Source organism: Siphateles boraxobius, unplaced genomic scaffold (genome assembly GCF_051911475.1).
Source record: "Siphateles boraxobius isolate OS27281-9 unplaced genomic scaffold, OSU_SipBor_1 55, whole genome shotgun sequence".
NCBI lineage: Eukaryota > Metazoa > Chordata > Actinopteri > Cypriniformes > Leuciscidae > Siphateles > Siphateles boraxobius.
The window spans coordinates 1,499,966-1,521,108 of NW_027509181.1; the positions used below are offsets into that span (position 1 = coordinate 1,499,966).

Genomic DNA, 21,143 nt, shown 5'->3' on the forward strand with positions numbered 1-21,143 from the left:
GCATTGTTTATCCTTATGATCTTTCATTAAAACAATTCGCAAAAATCTAACATTTCATTGAAGTAAAATAATTGAAAGTGGGGGAGAAATCACATTATGAAATAAATGCTTTTCTCCAAAACACGCTGGTCATAATTATTGGCTCCCTGTTATTAAATACTTTTTGCAACCTCCTTTTGCCAAGAGAACAGCTCTGAGTTTTCTCCTTTAATGCCTGATGAGTTTGGAGAACAACTGACCTGAGATCAGAGACCATTACTCCTTACAGAACCTCTCCAGATCTGCAGATTCACAAGTTCATGTTGGTGCTTCTTCTCTTCAGTTCACTCCACTCATCAGGTCAGGGACTGGGACGGTCATGGCAGAAGCTTCATTTTGTGCTCCGTAACACATTCCAACCACGGCCCATTATAAGATTTCTAGCAGAAGGCGTCAGGTTTTGATTTTTTATCTGTTGATATTTGATAGAATCCACGATGCCATGTATCTGAATAAGAAGTCCAGGACCTCCAGCAGAAAAATATGCCCACAACATTAAAGATCCAGCGGTATATTAAATTGTACACATGGGTACTCTTTATCCTTGTGTGCACCAAACCCATCTAGCGTGTTCGCTGCCAAAAAGCTCTTTTCTAAGTTTCATCTGACCACAGAAGCCTATGCCGTTTGAAGTTCCAGTCGTGTCTGACAACTGAATTTCTTTTTTTTTTTTGGATGAGCGAGGAAGATTTTTCTTGAAACCCTCCCAAACAACATAAGGTGATGTAGGTTTTTTTGTAGTTTTTTTTTTTGTTTGGCTTTCTGACCCCCAAGACTCAACTAATCTCTGCAATTCTCCATTTGTGATCCTTGAAGAGTTGTTGGCCACTCAAACTCTCCTCCTCACTGTGCATTAAGGCAATATAGACACCCGTCCTCTTCCTGGCAGATTCATAATATCTTTAGTTGATTGGAACTTCTTAATTATTGCCCTGATGGTCAAAATGGGGATTTTCAATTCTTTAGCTATTTTCTTACAGCCACGTTCTATTTTGTGATGGTAAATAATATTTTAATGCACATCAGAACCATATTCTTTGGTTTTACTCATTGTGATGAATGATTAAGGGGATTTGTGTTTCCTCATATTTAAACTCCTGTGAAACAAGAAGTCATGGCTGGACAATGTCATGTTCCTAGTCACCCTGGTGTGCTAAAAAATGTAAATATTAATGGGAATATACTTCAGACATATTTTACTCGTAAAAAAATTATAGGGGTGCCAATAATTGTAGCCAACATGTTTTCGAGAAAAACATTTATTTAATAATGTTCAATACTTTAATAACTTTCAATTCTTTTACTTCAATGAAAGGTTAGAATTTTGCAAATATTTTGAATGAAATATCAAAAGGATAAACAATGCAGATTTATTTTTTACCAGTTTTGATCATATTTACCAGGGGTGCCATTAATTCTGACCATGACTGTATGATAAAATGTATACTTTTTACAAAGAAAGAATACACTTGAAATATTGTGATGAAATAACAATGATGGTTCAAATGCAAGTAAAAAGTATTTATTGATATCTGGATGGTGACAGGGAGCAATATGGAGAAAATGTCCAGAGATGATGTGCACTTGGCAACACAGGGACGCTGTGACAGCCCGTCCAAAGGTGAAGACTGAAGGTAGGTAATGATGACGGGTAATCCGGGAAAACGGTGATGAAGACAGAAACCAGGAACCAGGAAGTGGGTAGCGGGGATGACCGAGTGACGGGACGAACAACGAAGACACAGGAACTGAAGACCGGCAGGAACACACAGGAACATCCAAAATGCTCTGACAAAGACAGGGTGAAAACAGAGAGACTAAATAGTGATCGCTGATCAGCTGCAGCTGGCGCGGTGATTAGACTCGGCTGATGGGGATCAGCAGCAGTGATCAGTGACACCGCCCACACGTAACACACACACACAAGACGAGAACAGAGACAGTGAATTCATGAACCGTGACAAATATTGTTAAAATTGTAATTGTTGTTGTAATTGTAACCTATTTGTAATTGGTTACTGTCACGGTTCATGGATTCATTGACTCTCTCCCGCTATGTGTGTGCGTGTTGAATGAATGGGCGTGGCTTATCAGCACGGCTCGTTATCTCAGCTGATGAGCCGATCAGCGCCAGCTGTTTTGAATGAGAATGTCCTATATATTGTTTGTCATTTCGTCTTGTCTTTGTCAGATGGTTGTGGAGGTTTCCTGTTGTTTCACTGTCTTTTCTCCTCGCTCCAGTTCCTGTTTGTTCCTCGCTGTGGATTCTGCCCTGTCGGAGGATTATTGCTGGACCTGTCTCGTTGCCTGCCCACTGAGTCCTGCGTTGCCTAGCCTGGTCTTCTGCTGCCTGCCTGCCTTTGGACTTGTACCACCTCTTTTGTGTGTTTAATAAACACCTGTTTACACTTGCTATTGAATCCTTGCTTGTTTCCTTGTGCCATTCCAGTTACAATTTCTAATATATATATATATATATATATATATATATATTAAGAGGTGTAACGATACACAAAACTGACGGTTCGGTTCTTCCCACGGTTTTGATGTCTCGGTTCGGTTCAGTTCGGTGGGGTTTAGAAAGCTAAAATTGCTTCTTTTTTTCTTTTTTTTTAAACAGTGGTTTAATGAAAAAATGGTGTCTTTGTCTTTAATATAATTCAATTACAATTAAATGTATCGCAAGGATTAAAAAAGAATAGACCTGCTAATGCTGTAAACTAACTACAGTACATAGCCCCGCACATTACTATAACATTAAAGGTTAACAACCGAGCCTAGACTTTTTGCTTAAATTCAGATGCCATTTATTTTTTAGATATAATAATCAACACCCAACACATTGTATGAAAACATGAACATAAGGCAGTTTTTGCATTAACTTGCTTGTATACTCTAATTCGTTCTTGAAATATAATAATTTACACAGTTGCTGTCATTTTCATGAAAGATATTTTAAACATACAGGTCCTTCTCAAAAAATTAGCATATTGTGATAAAGTTAATTATTTTCCATAATGTAATGATAAAAATTAAACTTTCATATATTTTAGATTCATTGCACACCAACTGAAATATTTCAGGTCTTTTATTGTTTTAATAATGATGATTTTGGCATACAGCTCATGAAAACCCAAAATTCCTGTCTCAAAAAATTAGCATATCATGAAAAGGGTCTCTAAACAAGCTATTAACCTAATCATCTGAATCAACTAATTAACTCTAAACACCTGCAAAAGATTCCTGAGGCTTTTAAAAACTCCCAGCCTGTTTCATTACTCAAAACCGCAATCATGGGTAAGACTGCCGACCTGACTGCTGTCCAGAAGGCCATCATTGACACCCTCAAGCAAGAGGGTAAGACAGAAAGAAATTTCTGAACAAATAGGCTGTTCCCAGAGTGCTGTATCAAGGCACCTCAGTGGGAAGTCTGTGGGAAGGAAAAAGTGTGGCAAAAAACGCTGCACAACGAGAAGAGGTGACCGGACCCTGAGGAAGATTGTGGAGAAGGACCGATTCCAGACCTTGGGGGACCTGCGGAAGCAGTGGACTGAGTCTAGAATAGAAACATCCAGAGCCACCGTGCACAGGCGTGTGCAGGAAATGGGCTACAGGTGCCGCATTCCCCAGGTCAAGCCACTTTTGAACTAGAAACAGCGGCAGAAGCGCCTGACCTGGGCTACAGAGAAGCAGCACTGGACTGTTGCTCAGTTTTGCATGTCATTCGGAAATCAAGGTGCCAGAGTCTGGAGGAAGACTGGGGAGAAGGAAATGCCAAAATGCCAGAAGTCCAGTGTCAAGTACCCACAGTCAGTGATGGTCTGCGGTGCCATGTCAGCTGCTGGTGTTGGTCCACTGTGTTTTATCAAGGGCAGGGTCAATGCAGCTAGCTATCAGGAGATTTTGGAGCACTTCATGCTTCCATCTGCTGAAAAGCTTTATGGCGATGAAGATTTCATTTTCCAGCACGACCTGGCACCTGCTCACAGTGCCAAAACCACTGGTAAATGGTTTACTGACCATGGTATTAGTGTGCTCAATTGGCCTGCCAACTCTCCTGACCTGAACCCCATAGAGAATCTGTGGGATATTGTGAAGAGAAAGTTGAGAGACGCAAGACCCAACACTCTGGATGAGCTTAAGGCCGCTATCGAAGCATCCTGGGCCTCCATAACACCTCAGCATTGCCACAGGCTGATTGCCTCCATGCCACGCCGCATTGAAGCAGTCATTTCTGCAAAAGGATTCCCGAACAAGTATTGACTATTGTGTAAATAACTGAACATAATTATTTGAAGGTTGACTTTTTTTTTTGTATTAAAAACACCTCTTTTATTGGTCGGATGAAATATGCTAATTTTTTGAGACAGGAATTTTGGGTTTTCATGAGCTGTATGCCAAAATCATCATTATTAAAACAATAAAATACCTGAAATATTTCAGTTGGTGTGCAATGAATCTAAAATATATGAAAGTTTAATTTTTATCATTACATTATGGAAAATAATGAACTTTATCACAATATGCTAATTTTTTGAGAAGGACCTGTACATTAAAGGCCATGGTGCAGTTTTTTTTTTTTTTTTGGCAATTTTCTAGTTGGTAATAAACTTTTAAACAGTTATCCATTGTATTTGATGTTGTAGGGTACTCAAAAATTAAAATATAATATGGCAAAGTAGGTGATATGTTAGCATTTAGCTACAGCTTAGCGCTGATTCTTATTTCTCCCACAATGCATTCCATGACGTCACATGAGGTACTCGCTGACTGTTGGACGACAGACGAAAGCCCGCGGCCCGCCTTACCATTGAGGGAGAGTGATACGAGGAGTAGCTAGCTCGTGAAAGAGTGACAGTGACAGATTTATAAGTAAAGAAAGATAGATAACGATAGATAGGTAGATAGATAACGATAGATAACGATAGATAGATAGATAGATAGATAAGCATAGCATATATAGTGAGAGATAGCATAGCATTACAGATAGCTTAGAGATAGATAAAGAGTAGATCATAAATAAGTCAAAATGGTTTATTACTGTGTTTGTGGCGGGTGCAAGAACTCCAGCAAAACTGGACATAGGGTCCATTCCTTCCCCAAGGACAAAGCGATCTTCCGAAGCTGGGTGCAGTTTGTGAAGATTAGGCGGGCAGATTTTTCAGCGAGCTCTGTCACCGCCTACTCGAGAATATGCAGCGCGCATTTCAAAGAGGAGGATTACAATTCAGGGGATGCCAAGATGGTCTCACTTGGTTTAAAGAGTGAGAGAAGTGCTAAATTACTTCCTACCGCCGTGCCGTCTGTGAACGCAAACCTCTCTGCTTGCCCTGTCCCGAGGTTGAGAGACACCGTCTGCCGGAAGCGAGAAATTGCCACGGTAAGCATCATGCTAACGTTAATGTTTACAAGCTGCGTGCTCTAATTCGTTCTTGAAATATAATAATTTACACAGTTGCTGTCATTTTCATGAAAGATATTTTAAACATACAGGTCCTTCTCAAAAAATTAGCATATTGTGATAAAGTTAATTATTTTCCATAATGTAATGATAAAAATTAAACTTTCATATATTTTAGATTCATTGCACACCAACTGAAATATTTCAGGTCTTTTATTGTTTTAATAATGATGATTTTGGCATACAGCTCATGAAAACCCAAAATTCCTGTCTCAAAAAATTAGCATATCATGAAAAGGGTCTCTAAACAAGCTATTAACCTAATCATCTGAATCAACTAATTAACTCTAAACACCTGCAAAAGATTCCTGAGGCTTTTAAAAACTCCCAGCCTGTTTCATTACTCAAAACCGCAATCATGGGTAAGACTGCCGACCTGACTGCTGTCCAGAAGGCCATCATTGACACCCTCAAGCAAGAGGGTAAGACAGAAAGAAATTTCTGAACAAATAGGCTGTTCCCAGAGTGCTGTATCAAGGCACCTCAGTGGGAAGTCTGTGGGAAGGAAAAAGTGTGGCAAAAAACGCTGCACAACGAGAAGAGGTGACCGGACCCTGAGGAAGATTGTGGAGAAGGACCGATTCCAGACCTTGGGGGACCTGCGGAAGCAGTGGACTGAGTCTAGAATAGAAACATCCAGAGCCACCGTGCACAGGCGTGTGCAGGAAATGGGCTACAGGTGCCGCATTCCCCAGGTCAAGCCACTTTTGAACTAGAAACAGCGGCAGAAGCGCCTGACCTGGGCTACAGAGAAGCAGCACTGGACTGTTGCTCAGTTTTGCATGTCATTCGGAAATCAAGGTGCCAGAGTCTGGAGGAAGACTGGGGAGAAGGAAATGCCAAAATGCCAGAAGTCCAGTGTCAAGTACCCACAGTCAGTGATGGTCTGCGGTGCCATGTCAGCTGCTGGTGTTGGTCCACTGTGTTTTATCAAGGGCAGGGTCAATGCAGCTAGCTATCAGGAGATTTTGGAGCACTTCATGCTTCCATCTGCTGAAAAGCTTTATGGCGATGAAGATTTCATTTTCCAGCACGACCTGGCACCTGCTCACAGTGCCAAAACCACTGGTAAATGGTTTACTGACCATGGTATTAGTGTGCTCAATTGGCCTGCCAACTCTCCTGACCTGAACCCCATAGAGAATCTGTGGGATATTGTGAAGAGAAAGTTGAGAGACGCAAGACCCAACACTCTGGATGAGCTTAAGGCCGCTATCGAAGCATCCTGGGCCTCCATAACACCTCAGCATTGCCACAGGCTGATTGCCTCCATGCCACGCCGCATTGAAGCAGTCATTTCTGCAAAAGGATTCCCGAACAAGTATTGACTATTGTGTAAATAACTGAACATAATTATTTGAAGGTTGACTTTTTTTTTTGTATTAAAAACACCTCTTTTATTGGTCGGATGAAATATGCTAATTTTTTGAGACAGGAATTTTGGGTTTTCATGAGCTGTATGCCAAAATCATCAGTATTAAAACAATAAAATACCTGAAATATTTCAGTTGGTGTGCAATGAATCTAAAATATATGAAAGTTTAATTTTTATCATTACATTATGGAAAATAATGAACTTTATCACAATATGCTAATTTTTTGAGAAGGACCTGTACATTAAAGGCCATGGTGCAGTTTTTTTTTTTTTTTTGGCAATTTTCTAGTTGGTAATAAACTTTTAAACAGTTATCCATTGTATTTGATGTTGTAGGGTACTCAAAAATTAAAATATAATATGGCAAAGTAGGTGATATGTTAGCATTTAGCTACAGCTTAGCGCTGATTCTTATTTCTCCCACAATGCATTCCATGACGTCACATGAGGTACTCGCTGACTGTTGGACGACAGACGAAAGCCCGCGGCCCGCCTTACCATTGAGGGAGAGTGATACGAGGAGTAGCTAGCTCGTGAAAGAGTGACAGTGACAGATTTATAAGTAAAGAAAGATAGATAACGATAGATAGGTAGATAGATAACGATAGATAGATAGATAGATAAGCATAGCATATATAGTGAGAGATAGCATAGCATTACAGATAGCTTAGAGATAGATAAAGAGTAGATCATAAATAAGTCAAAATGGTTTATTACTGTGTTTGTGGCGGGTGCAAGAACTCCAGCAAAACTGGACATAGGGTCCATTCCTTCCCCAAGGACAAAGCGATCTTCCGAAGCTGGGTGCAGTTTGTGAAGATTAGGCGGGCAGATTTTTCAGCGAGCTCTGTCACCGCCTACTCGAGAATATGCAGCGCGCATTTCAAAGAGGAGGATTACAATTCAGGGGATGCCAAGATGGTCTCACTTGGTTTAAAGAGTGAGAGAAGTGCTAAATTACTTCCTACCGCCGTGCCGTCTGTGAACGCAAACCTCTCTGCTTGCCCTGTCCCGAGGTTGAGAGACACCGTCTGCCGCAAGCGAGAAATTGCCACGGTAAGCATCATGCTAACGTTAATGTTTACAAGCTGCGTGTTAGCTAATGTTAGCTCTGTGTGTATTTTGTATACCGTGCTCCCTTTCACACAGCCTCCACTAGTTTACAAGCACGATCACTCTGACATTAGAAGAGCATAGATCGTGATTCACGAATAAAAATTAGAATAATAACAAAATTGCCCTGAGGTAAAAGTCCATATCATCATGAGTGTTTGGATCAGATCAAGCGGCTTTCGCAATGGTGTGTTCGCGTTTTGTTTTTTGACTGCTACGGTTCTCTTTCACATATATTTGACCGTGACCGTGTCGCCAGGGCTGTAGTGAAGGCTAAACGCAAGTAAAACATTTAGTATCGCATATCTGGGTCCACTGTACTGTAATCTAAGTCAGTGGTTCCCAACCTTTTTTCTCTTGTGTAGCCTCTTAGCATTTTTCTCACCCACTCGCACTGTTTTGATTTTGGTACGGCTGTGCCATAGGTTATTGTTTCAACTGGGACACTAACGTTAGTTGTAGCACACACGTCCCATTTTATCGATGGACTTATGAAATGATTGGGAATATTTACTTATCGTCTTGGAATTTCAAAGATAAGTAAATAATTCTCAGTACTTCCAAGTTGAAAATAAATGATTAAATGTTTAATGTGCTCCTGCAATGTGCTTGTGCACCCAATGTGCTTGCGAATCACTTCTAAGTATTCATAGTATACCCACCTCTTATTTCACCACCTCACCCTTGCATTTTGCTGACCCTTTTTCATATTTGTTTTTGCAAGATGTTGATAGACGCCTCACAGCAGGAGAATGTGGACAGTGTAGACACTGTGGAGAGTGTCTATCCTGGGGATCAGCCCTTGCCCTCCTCCACTTCTGACGCTGGGACACAGTGTTCTTTGAAGCCCCCCCCCCCGATGGTCTCACGGTAAAACTTGGGTATTTTAAGGGGTAGATATTATCATATAGTCTAAAACATTGCCAGTATCTATGCAATCAGAACATTTCCATACACATTGATTAAATTAATACATAGCCTACACCAAAAAACATAGCCGTTTAGATTTGCCACGATTGTCACATGTTTGGGTGTTTACTGCCTCTCCACAGCTGTGCAGGTTAACCTGAAGCCCAAGATGGTCAGTGTGAGCAAACAGACATCATTCTGCCCACAAACCTCCACTCCCCTCGCTAGTCCTGAACAGACAGATGAAGATGATGATAATGCCTCTGTCATCAGTGACTTATCATGGGTGCCCGAAGAGCTGATGCATGAGGAGCATGAGGAGGACTTGTTTGATGAGCCACCTTACACCTTACACGTGTGGTGAACCCCACCACAAGTGAGATCATTTAAAACCAACATAGACTATTTTGAATGCTCATTTTTGTATACTGTAGCTTTGGTAGTTTGAATAATGCCCCCCCAACAATTTTTTTGTTTTTGTAGTGGCATTGACAAATTCATTGTTTGCCAAGAGGAGCTGATGTGCCTTTTTGACATCTGTCCGGCCTGTTGTGAGAGGTCAGATAGTAGCATCGTGCAGCAGGAAGGAACTTTTCTTAAGATCAAGCAGGTATGGTTTTGTTTACGCAGCAAGCCATCTGATTATAAAATCAGAATATCTAATTACAATTTGATAGCTCTGACTGTCTTGCCAGTTAATTTACAATGTATGTACCAGGCTGGCTTTAGTCTATTGGTTTGTGATGGCATCATATTTGAGTGTTATATACTGTATTGGTCATGTGTGTTTCATTGAAAACACGAAATCTTTGACCAGTAATGTACAGTACTTAATCTATATTGAATCCTGATATACTGTTGATTACTCTATTTATTTATTTATTTTTAAACTTATTTATTTTTGACATCCAGGTCTGTGCATCATGTGGCTACCACCGATTCTGGCAAAACCAGCCAATGCTCCACAGGAACATTTCAACCTGCAACCTCCTGTTAAGCGGGGCCATTCATTTCACTGGATGTTTGGCCACCCAGACATTAAGAATGTTGACTCTGTTTGGCCTGCAGTGCATCAGTGCGAGCAGTTACTTTCGCCATCAGCGCCGCTACACCATCCCAGTAATCGTTCAGGCCTGGCAAAACGATCAAGCGAAGAATTTTAGTGACCTACGGGCAATGGATGGTGGGCTAGTTCTTGCTGGTGACTGCAGGTAAACCAGTGTGAGAGCTCATAGACCAGTTGCACATTTTGATTTTGTTATTTGTTATCCTGTAGGGTGGCTTTATTTGGCATTTTCAGATGACATGGTGGATGGTCTTTACAGACCTTAGTTATTAAAAACTTGAAACCTAATTCAAATTTGTAATTAATTCCAGGTCAGATTCTCCTGGGCACTGTGCAAAGTATGGATCCTACTCTCTGATCGAGGACAGAGTGAACAAGGTGGTGGATGTTCAGCTTGTTCAGGTAAACCTGATGTTATTAGACAAAGAAAGGAACTCTGCAATTTAGTAAACTGATTGTATATTAATATAACATCTTTCCACTAGTACAACGATGCTTAGAGCTTTGTGTATTGCCTAACTAGAGTATAGTGTATCGTAATGCTTGGTCCAGCAACGCGTCGGTTCATTCACGCCTCCTTCAACAACACCAGCATTCTACACTTACACTGTTATGTCATGTTGCAGAGCTCAGAGGTCCCCAACAGCTCATGGTGTGAGCTTGAAGGGCTCAAGCGCAGTGTTGGCCTGCTGAGGGGAAAGGACCTGCATTTGGCAACGCTGATCACGGACCGTCATTGCCAGGTATTTACAATAAAAATGCAGTATAGAATGTAAATATCTGAATTGCACTGAACCTGGATGTTTGTGGTTTGCTTATGCACTGAGGGCCACACAGGTCAATCATCCACTAAAGCTTGTTTATTTCTCCTTAGGTTGCCAAATGGGTGAGAGAGGAGCTGAGCCCTGAAGGGACACAGCATTATTTTGATGTGTGGCACATTGCCAAAAGTATGTATCCATTGTTGGAACCTTGAAGCAGTTTTTGTTAGTGCATATCAATTAATACCATTTGTTCTAAAACAGGTCTGGGGAAGGCCTTAGATGCAGCTTCAAAAGAGTGTGACCAACTACAGCTGTGGAGGCCTGCTATAGTGAATCACCTCTATTGGACTGCAGCCTCAACCCCAGACGGCAATCCAGCAGTCATGGAGGCTAAATGGAAAAGTTTAGTCAACCACATCCAGGACATCCATGACCATTACACCCCTGCCTTCTCCAGTTTTGCCCATGGCCCTCTAGACGGGGATCAGCGCAACAAAGAGTGGCTGGACCCAGGTACAGCACACACAGCATGTGGTATTATGTACGCTCTACAGTTTTGTTGTATTTGCTGTCTGAGTGCTTTGATATGTGACCTATGATGATTAAATTATTTTTTCATTCCCTGGCAATCTCATAACATTCTGTTTACTGTTTATGTTTGCTATAATTCATAAGCAGGACCATTTCATGTGTTTCCATTAAAAATTTTTTTTTTTGTCTGAATCTATCTTCTTGTCTATTTATACGTTTTCCATCTGTGTGTGTGTCTGTCTGTCTGCCTCCCTGCCTTGGTCTTTGCAGGCTCATTGGCAGCAGTAAAGTTGGAGAACATAATCGCGAGGACTGCCTTACTCAAAGATGTTCGACAGCTGTCTCCACAGCACCAGACCTTCTCCCTTGAGGCTTACCACTCCCTCATCTTGCACTTCGCGCCCAAGCACACAGGGTTTTCATACCTTGGGATGTATAGCAGGTCAGTGCTATCCAATGGAATAATACAGCCAATTATTATGCCTTTTATAGTAATAATAGTACCTATTATCATGCCTATTGTAGTATTTTGTCATACATAAACCAAGTTTCAAAAAATTTCTCAAATGTGTTATTTTGTAGGCTTCTCTTAGCGGCGCTGCATTATAATCACAATGCCAACCGGGAGACACCACGGTGAAGTGATGGGACGGAGAAGTACTGCGTGCGGTATCCGCGCTTCAGAAAAGGTGCCCATGTGGTGCGTCCCATCAAAGAGGCAGCCTCATACGGTAAGCAGTGTCATGCAGTTCTATCATATTTTGAGATGGCTCACGAGACATCTGTGATCACTGGCAATGATCTTTATTAAGTATTATTATTATTATTATTATGTCTGCAGGTTATGCAACATCATTGATGAAGGCCCTTCAGGAAAGCTACACCCATTCACCTGCAGCTCTTCGAGAGGTTAGTGCTAATTTGTCCTCTGATGCACCCGCCCCCATCGCCAAATCCTTTGAACAGGTTCCTAAGGAGGAGGCCGTCAGCCTCTTCCTAGCCCGGCAGTCACGCTACAAGAGAACCTAAATTCACATTATTAAAAATTTTTTTTCCACAGACAATTCCAATGATTTAGTTGTAAGTATTTATTTTATTTTAATTTATTTTAGTAAGTATTATTTAGTTATCTTCTTTCCTTCTGTCACTGTCATCTCATTTGGTGGTGGTTTCCTGTATTCTGCATGTTTTGTTTTTTCTTTGTGTGCTGTTGCCTTGGTTTTACTTTGCACTAAATCATTACATTTTTTCGTCTTTGTAAGTGGCAATAATTGTCGCTGTACCCCATTCACGGGGTCCTGCATGCTGCATGTCTGCTCCTCTGTCTGTTATTTGCATGAAATTTGTTGTATGTAATTCAAAATAATTTACCAATCATTTTACCTGTGCCTTGTCAACGTCTGTGTGCGGTGTTGTCTGGGCTCACTGTGTCAGCTTGATGTGCTTTTGCATGTAACACTGCATATGCATTCATGAAAGAGTGTGACTGTGTGTGTGACTCTGTGTGTGCGTGCGTGTGTGTAAGTGAGTGTGAGTGTGAGTGAGTACGAGAACCATCAGTTGACCCTCAGGTAAGACCACACTTTTCCAGGCATCTGAGAAATATAGCCAAGATTCGACCATTTTTATCCTTGGATTATGCTAAGCAACTCATACATATTTTTATTTTCTCTCATCTTGATTACTGCAATGCTATGTACACTGGCCTTTCGAAGAGTTCTTTAGCGAAGCTACAATTGATACATAATGCTTCTGCCAGAGTACTAATGAAATTAAAGCGTTGCATTCCATGAATGAAAAGTGCTATACAAATAAATGTTTATTATTATTATTATTTATGAAAGGTATCAGGTCTAGCCCTTCATCAGTGGGCTTTTTTATATAGATTTGTTTACTTGCAACCTGTGTCTTTGTTCAGTAATCTTTGTCCTTGTTCAATAAATATTTAGTAACCCTTACAAGCAATGCCAATAAACTGTTTTTACTTATTAAAATGCATGTGTTCTGTGTACTTTATAACATTTTAAGGGCGATCACAACAGAATATTTATTTATTAATATTTATTTACAGAATTATTTCTATTCATTCTCATTCAAACGAGGCCACTTTGGAAGTTTTGCCTTATGGTTGAAACCACACAAGAGGGAAGAGGCTTCCTTATACTCCTCCCTAAAACTCCATAAGCCCAGCGTATAGCCTGCCTGTACGCAGTGTACCGGTATTGCCTAGGGATAAGTAGGAAAGATTCGTAAGTTTTAAACTCTGTAAGTAGGTTGGAAACGTCATTTGAACCCTGTCTCTTATGCATGTTTGTGCATGCAACACATCTCTTGTCACCTATAGCTGTTGTTGCTTACTACTCACTCCCTATCCTGGTAAGCCTGACTGTGTCAATGACAATCAATCGCGAGGAAAACGAGTTGGCACTATCAACAATAATCACACTGAAGACATGACCAGCCTACTCGGTGTCGGCTACGGTGAAACAACATTTTCACCGGAGAAAGAGGTAAAAGTTTAGAAATAAACACTCACAGGTGGGACTGTCAAGCTTGCATTATATGCCTCTATTTATAGATATTCTGCCATCTGAAGTTCAGGGTAACGTTACTTTTCTAAGCCAACGACATAATCACTGTCACTGGATAAAAAGAAAACGTTGACTTTCACTCGATGCTATTCACTGACAGTAAAAAAAATTTTTATTGTATGCACTGCTGTTCATTGACTACTAGCTCCAGCGATCATTGCTGCGTTTCTAAATAGTAGCAACTCACCAGGACACTACACCAACTCTCCATTCATTCTCCTCTGACCATGCATTTATTTATCTTTGACGGCCATCGGCTCTCGGTATTTCCTCATTCGCCCTCTCACGTCTAAACGGTTCGAAATTGTATGGCTGTGGGCCATCATAAATGTTAACTGTGGGTCTTGCCACCTCTTCCTCATCCCAGTTAGATACCATAGTAGTCAGTGCCAGTCTGCTAGAATTAGTTCATGTAGCTGAGAACGGCTGAGGCTACATTCCACCGCGTCTACCTCGTGTGACGTCATCGCCGAGTTGCGTAAAAAATAACCGTTACTAACCAAAAACTACAAAAACTAGACTTTAACACCATTTGGGAGACATTTCTAAATTTATATGCATATCTTGACTGCTTTATCTACCCATTAATCGACAGTGGTGTTTAACCTGCACCATGGCCTTTAAATAATCAAGATATCATTAACAGGTTAAGTAAAATATAATATATAGGCTAATATAGTCCATTTATTTAGTGCAAGAGTTAATTTCTCTAGGAACTGGATGATGACTAGCCTGCTGAGGTATATATAATGCTATGACAAACTAAGCTGATTTATTGACGTCTTTCCGCTGCTGAAACACTGATTGAGCGATTAAACGAGTTATGATGTCTTTCAGTAAAGGCGGGCATACACTGTGCGATGTCTGTGCGATTTCAGCAAGGTATCTACTCACACTGAACGAGTAGATCGCATGCGATATAAAGCCAAAGCTCAGGATTTAAGTCCTCACACTATACGGTCCGAACGTCGAGCTGCGACTTGACTGCTCACACTATACGTGTGAAATATGTGCGATAAACCCCCGTGCTGGATTGGTAGACGATATCATGTATCCAGAGATATTGTCAAAACAAGCATCAGTTATCAATATCAAGATGATTTAGCACTTCCAATTTATGTATTAAATTATTATTAGTATTATTGTATTAGGGAAGGCTAATTTTATTATTAAATTGATCTGCTATTATAATTAATTTGCCACGCAATAATTTCACAGCACATCGCCGCAATGCGCTTTGAGGATAATAAATAAAAGCTTTCTCCTCGAGGAATAATAATAATATAATTATATGCCTATAATTCATTATAATCGACCTAAATGTTTTAGACAATTTTCAATGAGGATCATCTTTGAAAATTGTCTAAAACATTTAGATCGATTAGGCTACAATGAATTATAGGCATATAATTATATTAACAGTCTATAATATGTCCGAACACTGCAATAATTAGTCATCAAAGAAAATTAAAAACAGGTTTATTTCAAAAACATTGTTTAACAAATTAATAAAAGAGGCACGGTGCTACATCGCAGCTTGGAAGACGTGGGTAATAACTGGACAAACTGGAGGTAAGCAGCAGTAATTTGTAGCTAATTTGAACTACAGAACTTAAAGAGTTCCCTCTTTTCGTTTTTTTTTCTGCAGATTGAAATGGTTAAAATCTGTTTTCGCGCAGGCGCAGTGAGGGATAAAACACTGAGTTTAGGGCAATCGGTTCATAGCTCTGCTTCAACTGTGCGATATAGTCACGAGGAGCGACCAAAATTTCTGACATGCCAGAAATTCCTCCGACCATCCGATTGCCGATCGGGGGGGGGTTAATCGCCTCTCGTTTCCCCTTGTATACTGCACGAACACTGCACGACAAACGACGCACGACAAAGCTGAAAATCGGCCCGACCCGAAAAAGAGTCGCACGAGTCAGAATTCGGCTCAAAATCGGACGAAATTCGCACAGTGTATGCCTGCCTTAAAGGGATACTTCAGCTCTGGGAACATGAATGTGTATTTAATAGTGATCATTTATATAGTAGAAATGTGAAATTATTTTTTAAATTGAAGCATTCTAGACTGAGAAAAGGCAGAAAATGTATTTTTTACTCATGTGGCTGAAAGACAACAACTCCCAGAATGCACTTGCTTTGCTGCCCTTACGAGGCCAGGCCACTCCCAAACCACGCCTACCGGTTACAGGCGGCAGTATCCGAAAAATTTCTCCACACATTCTCTAGGCTAATACATACTCTAGTAACAGTAAAGGTTTAAAGGTTTATAAAAAGAACCACAACCGATGGGAGTTATAACTTTTATATTAACTTAAAATTAATATTAACACTTTTACACTCAAAGCTCTTCCAGAGCTTCGGCTGTTTCCTTATATTCATTCACAGTATTGTCAGTCAGGAGCTGGATATCTCCGTCTGATGTCCTGGACAACACAGGTGGGCAAAACGAGACGATAGTCTTTACCAAGTCGCTCGCCTTGCTGGAACCATTCCATAAAGTGACGATAGGCTGTTAGGCGATATTGTCTACAAAACAGTAAGCACAACGTTAGCAATGCGAACTATTTGCACACAGTATACTATCATAGATGTAAATATAACAACAATAGCTCAGCTGACTAACGTTACGAGGGAAGAACATTGTGATAATGCCGGGTGTCCAAACTCTGTACATTACGTCTTGGTAAAAAAAAGAAAAACAAACCAAATAACGTTACTCACTTTACACTAAGCCGTCCGTTTGTCCCTGCGGGCTTTGGCTGGCGTTTCCAATTTATCTCGTCCAGAAGAAAATGGGATCGTTGAAATTCGCGACAGCAATAGGACTCTCTATCTGTTTCCATAGGCGCACAGCGTGAGCACTGACAGCTCCAGTCCGCCCCAGCTGGAGTCTGGCCGGGCTCGAGTCAGGTCTTGCTCCCCTGCTGCAGCAGCTGCTCCGGCCGCATCTTGTTCCTCCATCTCCCGCAACTGTTCATCGCTGTATTGCGGCTCGTACAGGTAGCCGCGAGCATCAGATTCGCGCAACTGATCTTCGAAATCCCCTTCTGTCATTTCAACTTCTAAACTAACGTTACCTTCCGCTATCGTGATTAGCCCACTATACAAACTTTATACACAGAGCAAGAGCCTGTTAGCTTAGCTTCTACAGAAAGATGGCTGACAATATCTTACTTTCTGTGAGTGAGATCCCGCCCCATATGGGCGTAGTGAAAACATGCGGAACTAGCTACTAGTACTGGCTGTAGTTTTAAGCCTCTGGCCCAAAAATCCTCCGATGACGCAAAATGACGATTTTTGCGTCATCGGAGGATTTTTTCCAGACTAAAAATACATAAATCTCTCATATCAGGGGGAAATGAGGGGGGGAAGCAAGGTAATTCGAAAATACTACTGGTTTTCTACTAATACAAATCTTAATGCTAAATCCTGAAGTAACCCTTTAAGTATACTGTATCTTTAAACATACCTTCAGGTGTCCATTCATATTTATTCTGTAACTGAGGAAGAGATGATCGCGTTTACTCACGCTCTGCGCTGCCGCTTGAAATGCGGAATTATATATATATAATTTCCTTTGTCACGCATATTCGGTTGTTAAGTCTGACGTCACGCGTGACGTTTAGCCTCTTCCGGGTCCAAGCGCTCCGCTCGTCCAGATCTAATAACAATGGCGGAACCTGTTAATTTATTTACGATCACGTCCTACTTTAGTGATGCACCCTTGGCGGTCAAAAAGGGTTTAAACTCTTTTAACTCCAACAGAGTGGTTAGTGTAGCTCATCATTCAGGTGGCATAATTAAGGGTAGAGTCCAGGCATCAATGAAAAAGAAGGTTTACGAGGTTGAGGTGAGTTAGCTGTAACGTTAAGCTAGCTAGTTAAGCCTAGTTCACACTACATGATTTTAAAACGTCGGGCTGAACTGTGCGGTTCACACTACATGACTTGCTCTCTGAGAAATCAGGAGTGTTCAAGTTGTTGAGCTGTTCACACCACACGACACAGCGTGATTGATCCTCAACAGGAGGTAACGCACTACACGAGTTGACAAACACTCTGTCACGCAACGATTCTATCTTGTCTACAAATCTATCTGTCTAATGTCTATCTTGACGCGAAACAGCACGCGCAAATACACAGCAAAGAACAACACAACACGCGAATATGGACGTCAGACAGAAACTAGTGCTGCAAACTGTTTGCGCGATGATTTGCTCAGAGAAAAAACGCAAAAAAAGAAAAAATAAGAGAGTATGGGGGAAAGAGTGGATCTGCATACGCGAAGAGCAGGTCTGTGCTATAGAGAGAGTTGGAGGTGAGTACAGCATGTTTATAGCCTATCGGAGATGTAGCTGCATGTTTATGTTTAGCTGATGGCAAAAATCACGTATTTACCCGGTGACCTCAACTCATGCGTTGCTGTGATTGGCTGTTGCTCATGACATCAGTGAGATTGAGTTGTGCGACAGCTCTGGATATCTAGCATGCTAGATATTTTTCTAGGCTCGGCGACGCGTCTGCGAGGCGTCTGCGAGGGTCTTTGATGCATTGTTGGCTCTTTCATACTAACAGATTGGCAAGCGTTCATCGCTCGCTAATCCCCCGCGATTTGCACGCGATAACACCCTGACCTGTCGGCGAGCTCAACGATTTGCAAATCGGGCTTAAATCGGGCTTAAAATCATGTAGTGTGAACTAGGCTTTAGTTGACATAAGCAGGGCTCTCAAGTCTCACGCATTGGGCGTGAGACACACGCATTTCAACCCGTTCACACGCTCACACGCCACACCTTGTATTTCTCACGCTGAGGAGTAAGGGAACTTGTCCCGCTATACAATTAATGGACGAGGCGCAGGCAAACGGAGGGAAGTTGTCTGCCGAGTTCATAGCATATGTCTCGAGTTATACAGAGTTAAATGCTAGCTACCAGCCAATCAGAAATTAGAATTAGTTGTTTCCGGGTAAATTATGTGTTCCCGCTGCAAGCTCGTTCGTTACTAGACAACACGCGCACACACGGAGTGGAAGTTGAAAGAGCACGATCTGATGAATGCGGTTTGCGGACATCTTCATTTATTTTTTTTAGCATTTTGATTTTACGATTCCTGGACGATATCTCTTGCCTGTGATCAAAGACAGTGAGAGCTGATGTTGAGGAGTATAGCCAAATTCGTGCTAAATTATTTTTGATGCATTCAAAAACTCTCCAACTGCTTTTAAAGGGGTCATCGGATGCAAAATACACTTTTATATGGTATTTGCAAATAAATGTGTCTTTGCAGTGTGTGGACACAATAACCATGCAATGAAAAAAAAATCCATTCACTTTTTTTTAATCCTCAAAAAGCCAAAAAGTTGTTGCTCATTATCATTTAAAGAGACATGCACCGAAACGGGTCACTGTGAACAGAGCTGTTTTTGAAGAGGTAAAAAGGGTGTTGTTTTACCAAACCATTGAGAAATTTTAACCAAAGTATGTTACAAACTTTACATGAAGACCCAAAAGAATCATACCAACTTGTGAAAAATGGGCATCCGATGACCCCTGTAAAAGTGACCGGTTATACATGCTCAGGCCAAGTTGTTATGACACAAAGTTATGTACATTGAGCACTGATGTTCAGTTGGCTTGTTTGGGGTCAAATTTATTTTTATTTTTTCAATAAATATGTATTTTTAAAATATAACTATTTATTTTATTTGGATGAATTTGTCTTTTTATCAGATTTAACAATTGTTAAAATTTCCATTTGTGCTGGTCAATTATGAACAATAGGCAAAATTGAACTGCTAGCAAAAATTGAAGCGAATTTGGTTGGGTCGAGGGACCGCTGCTGCAAATATTTGGGTGGCTCCTCCCCTGAATCTCACTCTAAACTTTTGATAAAACTTGAGAGCCCTGCATAAGGTGATATTCCTTGTTCTGGATGAGGTACTTCAAAAATATATATATTTTTTTTATTATAAAAACGAAGATTAAAACGTAAAAATGTGACAGACAGGTTTTATAGGGTTTAGTGAACTTAGGCTAGTCAATTTAGTAGTATGATCTGACAGCCCCGGGTTAGCTACAGAAGTATTGTTATGATAAACAGCGCTGGCAGCAATGTGTTTTAGAAGTGTTTAGGGTGAGGGTTAAAGTGTTTTCAATACAGGTGCACGTTGAGGGTCAGGCAGTCAGTTACAGCACATGCGAGTGCCCAATCGGCAGAGACAAGTGCCATCATATGGCAGCTTTGTTGATTTGGGCAGAAAAAAATGTGTCCCGCACCGACGTGGAATGTGTGTGGAAGAAGGCTAACACTCCGAAGGGGGACGAAATTGCAGCCAAGAGAGTGTCTGAGATGACACCATCCACAACACGAGGTTTGTCATAAGTTTGTTGATGTTGCGGGGTTTTAATTATTTTCTTAACTACGTAATGTGGTTTAAAGCTATTGCTAATAATATTAATCGTATTTATGAAACTCTTCTAACATACACTCACGGTGTGTTGTAGTGCAGCTAAAAAATCATGATCATAAGCTTTATCACCATATTGAAATTGACCAATTGCAAGACATGTGAGGCTGAGATGTACACTCTGATATTTTTAATGCTTAGATTGTGTGCTATAAATAAATGATCATAATAAAAGGCTATTATATTGAGAGAAATATCATTACTCATTTTATTCATTTCATCATTATAACCAGTTTTATACCATTATTTCAGCTGGCATCAAAAGACCTGTCACCCAGGAGGACAAAGAATGGGTTCAGGCATCCCTGTTGCAACTTGGGCGTTTTACAGGGATGGGGTGGATTTTGAGTCCAGAGACGCCTCAGGTAAGATTTTTTACTTTGGTACTTTCATGTTCCCTTAAAATTAGCAGAAACATCACAACTACACTACATTAAATTGATGACAAGTTGGTTAGGGTTTTGTCATCCAACACAATAATTTTGTACAATGTTATACAAAAATTTGGTAAACTACAAGTATGTATGTATGTAAACCATTGCTTTCATTTCGAATGTATTTTGTATACACTATGTGTATGTAATGTATGTGGTATGTGTATGTACAAGTATGTGGACACCTCACTGACTAAAATACTTTTGCCTAATTTTAAATCTAGACTCTCCCAATCAAGATGTTTGATGGGCTGGTGACCAGCCCAGGTTTTGTCCAAGCTGAGGACAAGGCTCTATATGTGCTGTCAATGCTTGCTGTTAATGATCAGGAGAAGCAGCAGATTGAGGAAGCAACAGTTGGCCAGGCAAAGAATGCATTATGGTAA

The 21,143-nt window shown here is 40.7% G+C and overlaps 3 protein-coding genes across 4 annotated transcripts in view; 2 read left to right on the forward strand and 1 right to left on the reverse strand.

Moving 5' to 3' along the window:
• LOC143714601 (uncharacterized) overlaps positions 1–16,705 on the reverse strand; it is a 212,932-nt gene extending 196,227 nt beyond the window's left edge. Inside the window, exons 1-2 of one of the 2 annotated variants that reach the window (XR_013195560.1) lie at positions 16,580–16,686; positions 16,237–16,384 (exon numbers count right to left, since the gene is read on the reverse strand). The gene's annotated coding sequence lies outside the window, so the exon portion shown is untranslated. Of the gene's footprint in view, positions 1–16,236; positions 16,385–16,579 lie in introns of those variants that run through there. The other variant, XR_013195561.1, reaches the window with a different exon arrangement.
• On the forward strand, positions 7,346–13,252 carry LOC143714600 (uncharacterized). Its single transcript, XM_077205825.1, has 12 exons — positions 7,346–7,931; positions 8,713–8,858; positions 9,041–9,273; positions 9,381–9,507; positions 9,810–10,108; positions 10,275–10,365; positions 10,590–10,706; positions 10,838–10,913; positions 10,989–11,240; positions 11,529–11,700; positions 11,841–11,989; positions 12,100–13,252. The coding sequence occupies exons 3-11, from the start codon at positions 9,203–9,205 to the stop codon at positions 11,896–11,898; spliced, it is 1,263 nt and encodes a 420-aa protein (XP_077061940.1). The 5' UTR covers positions 7,346–7,931; positions 8,713–8,858; positions 9,041–9,202; the 3' UTR covers positions 11,899–11,989; positions 12,100–13,252.
• A 3,159-nt stretch (positions 16,706–19,864) lies between the features above and the next one.
• On the forward strand, positions 19,865–21,143 carry LOC143714521 (uncharacterized). The gene is made up of 3 exons (XM_077205755.1): positions 19,865–20,227; positions 20,576–20,688; positions 20,982–21,143. The coding sequence occupies exons 1-3, from the start codon at positions 20,089–20,091 to the stop codon at positions 21,141–21,143; spliced, it is 414 nt and encodes a 137-aa protein (XP_077061870.1). The 5' UTR covers positions 19,865–20,088.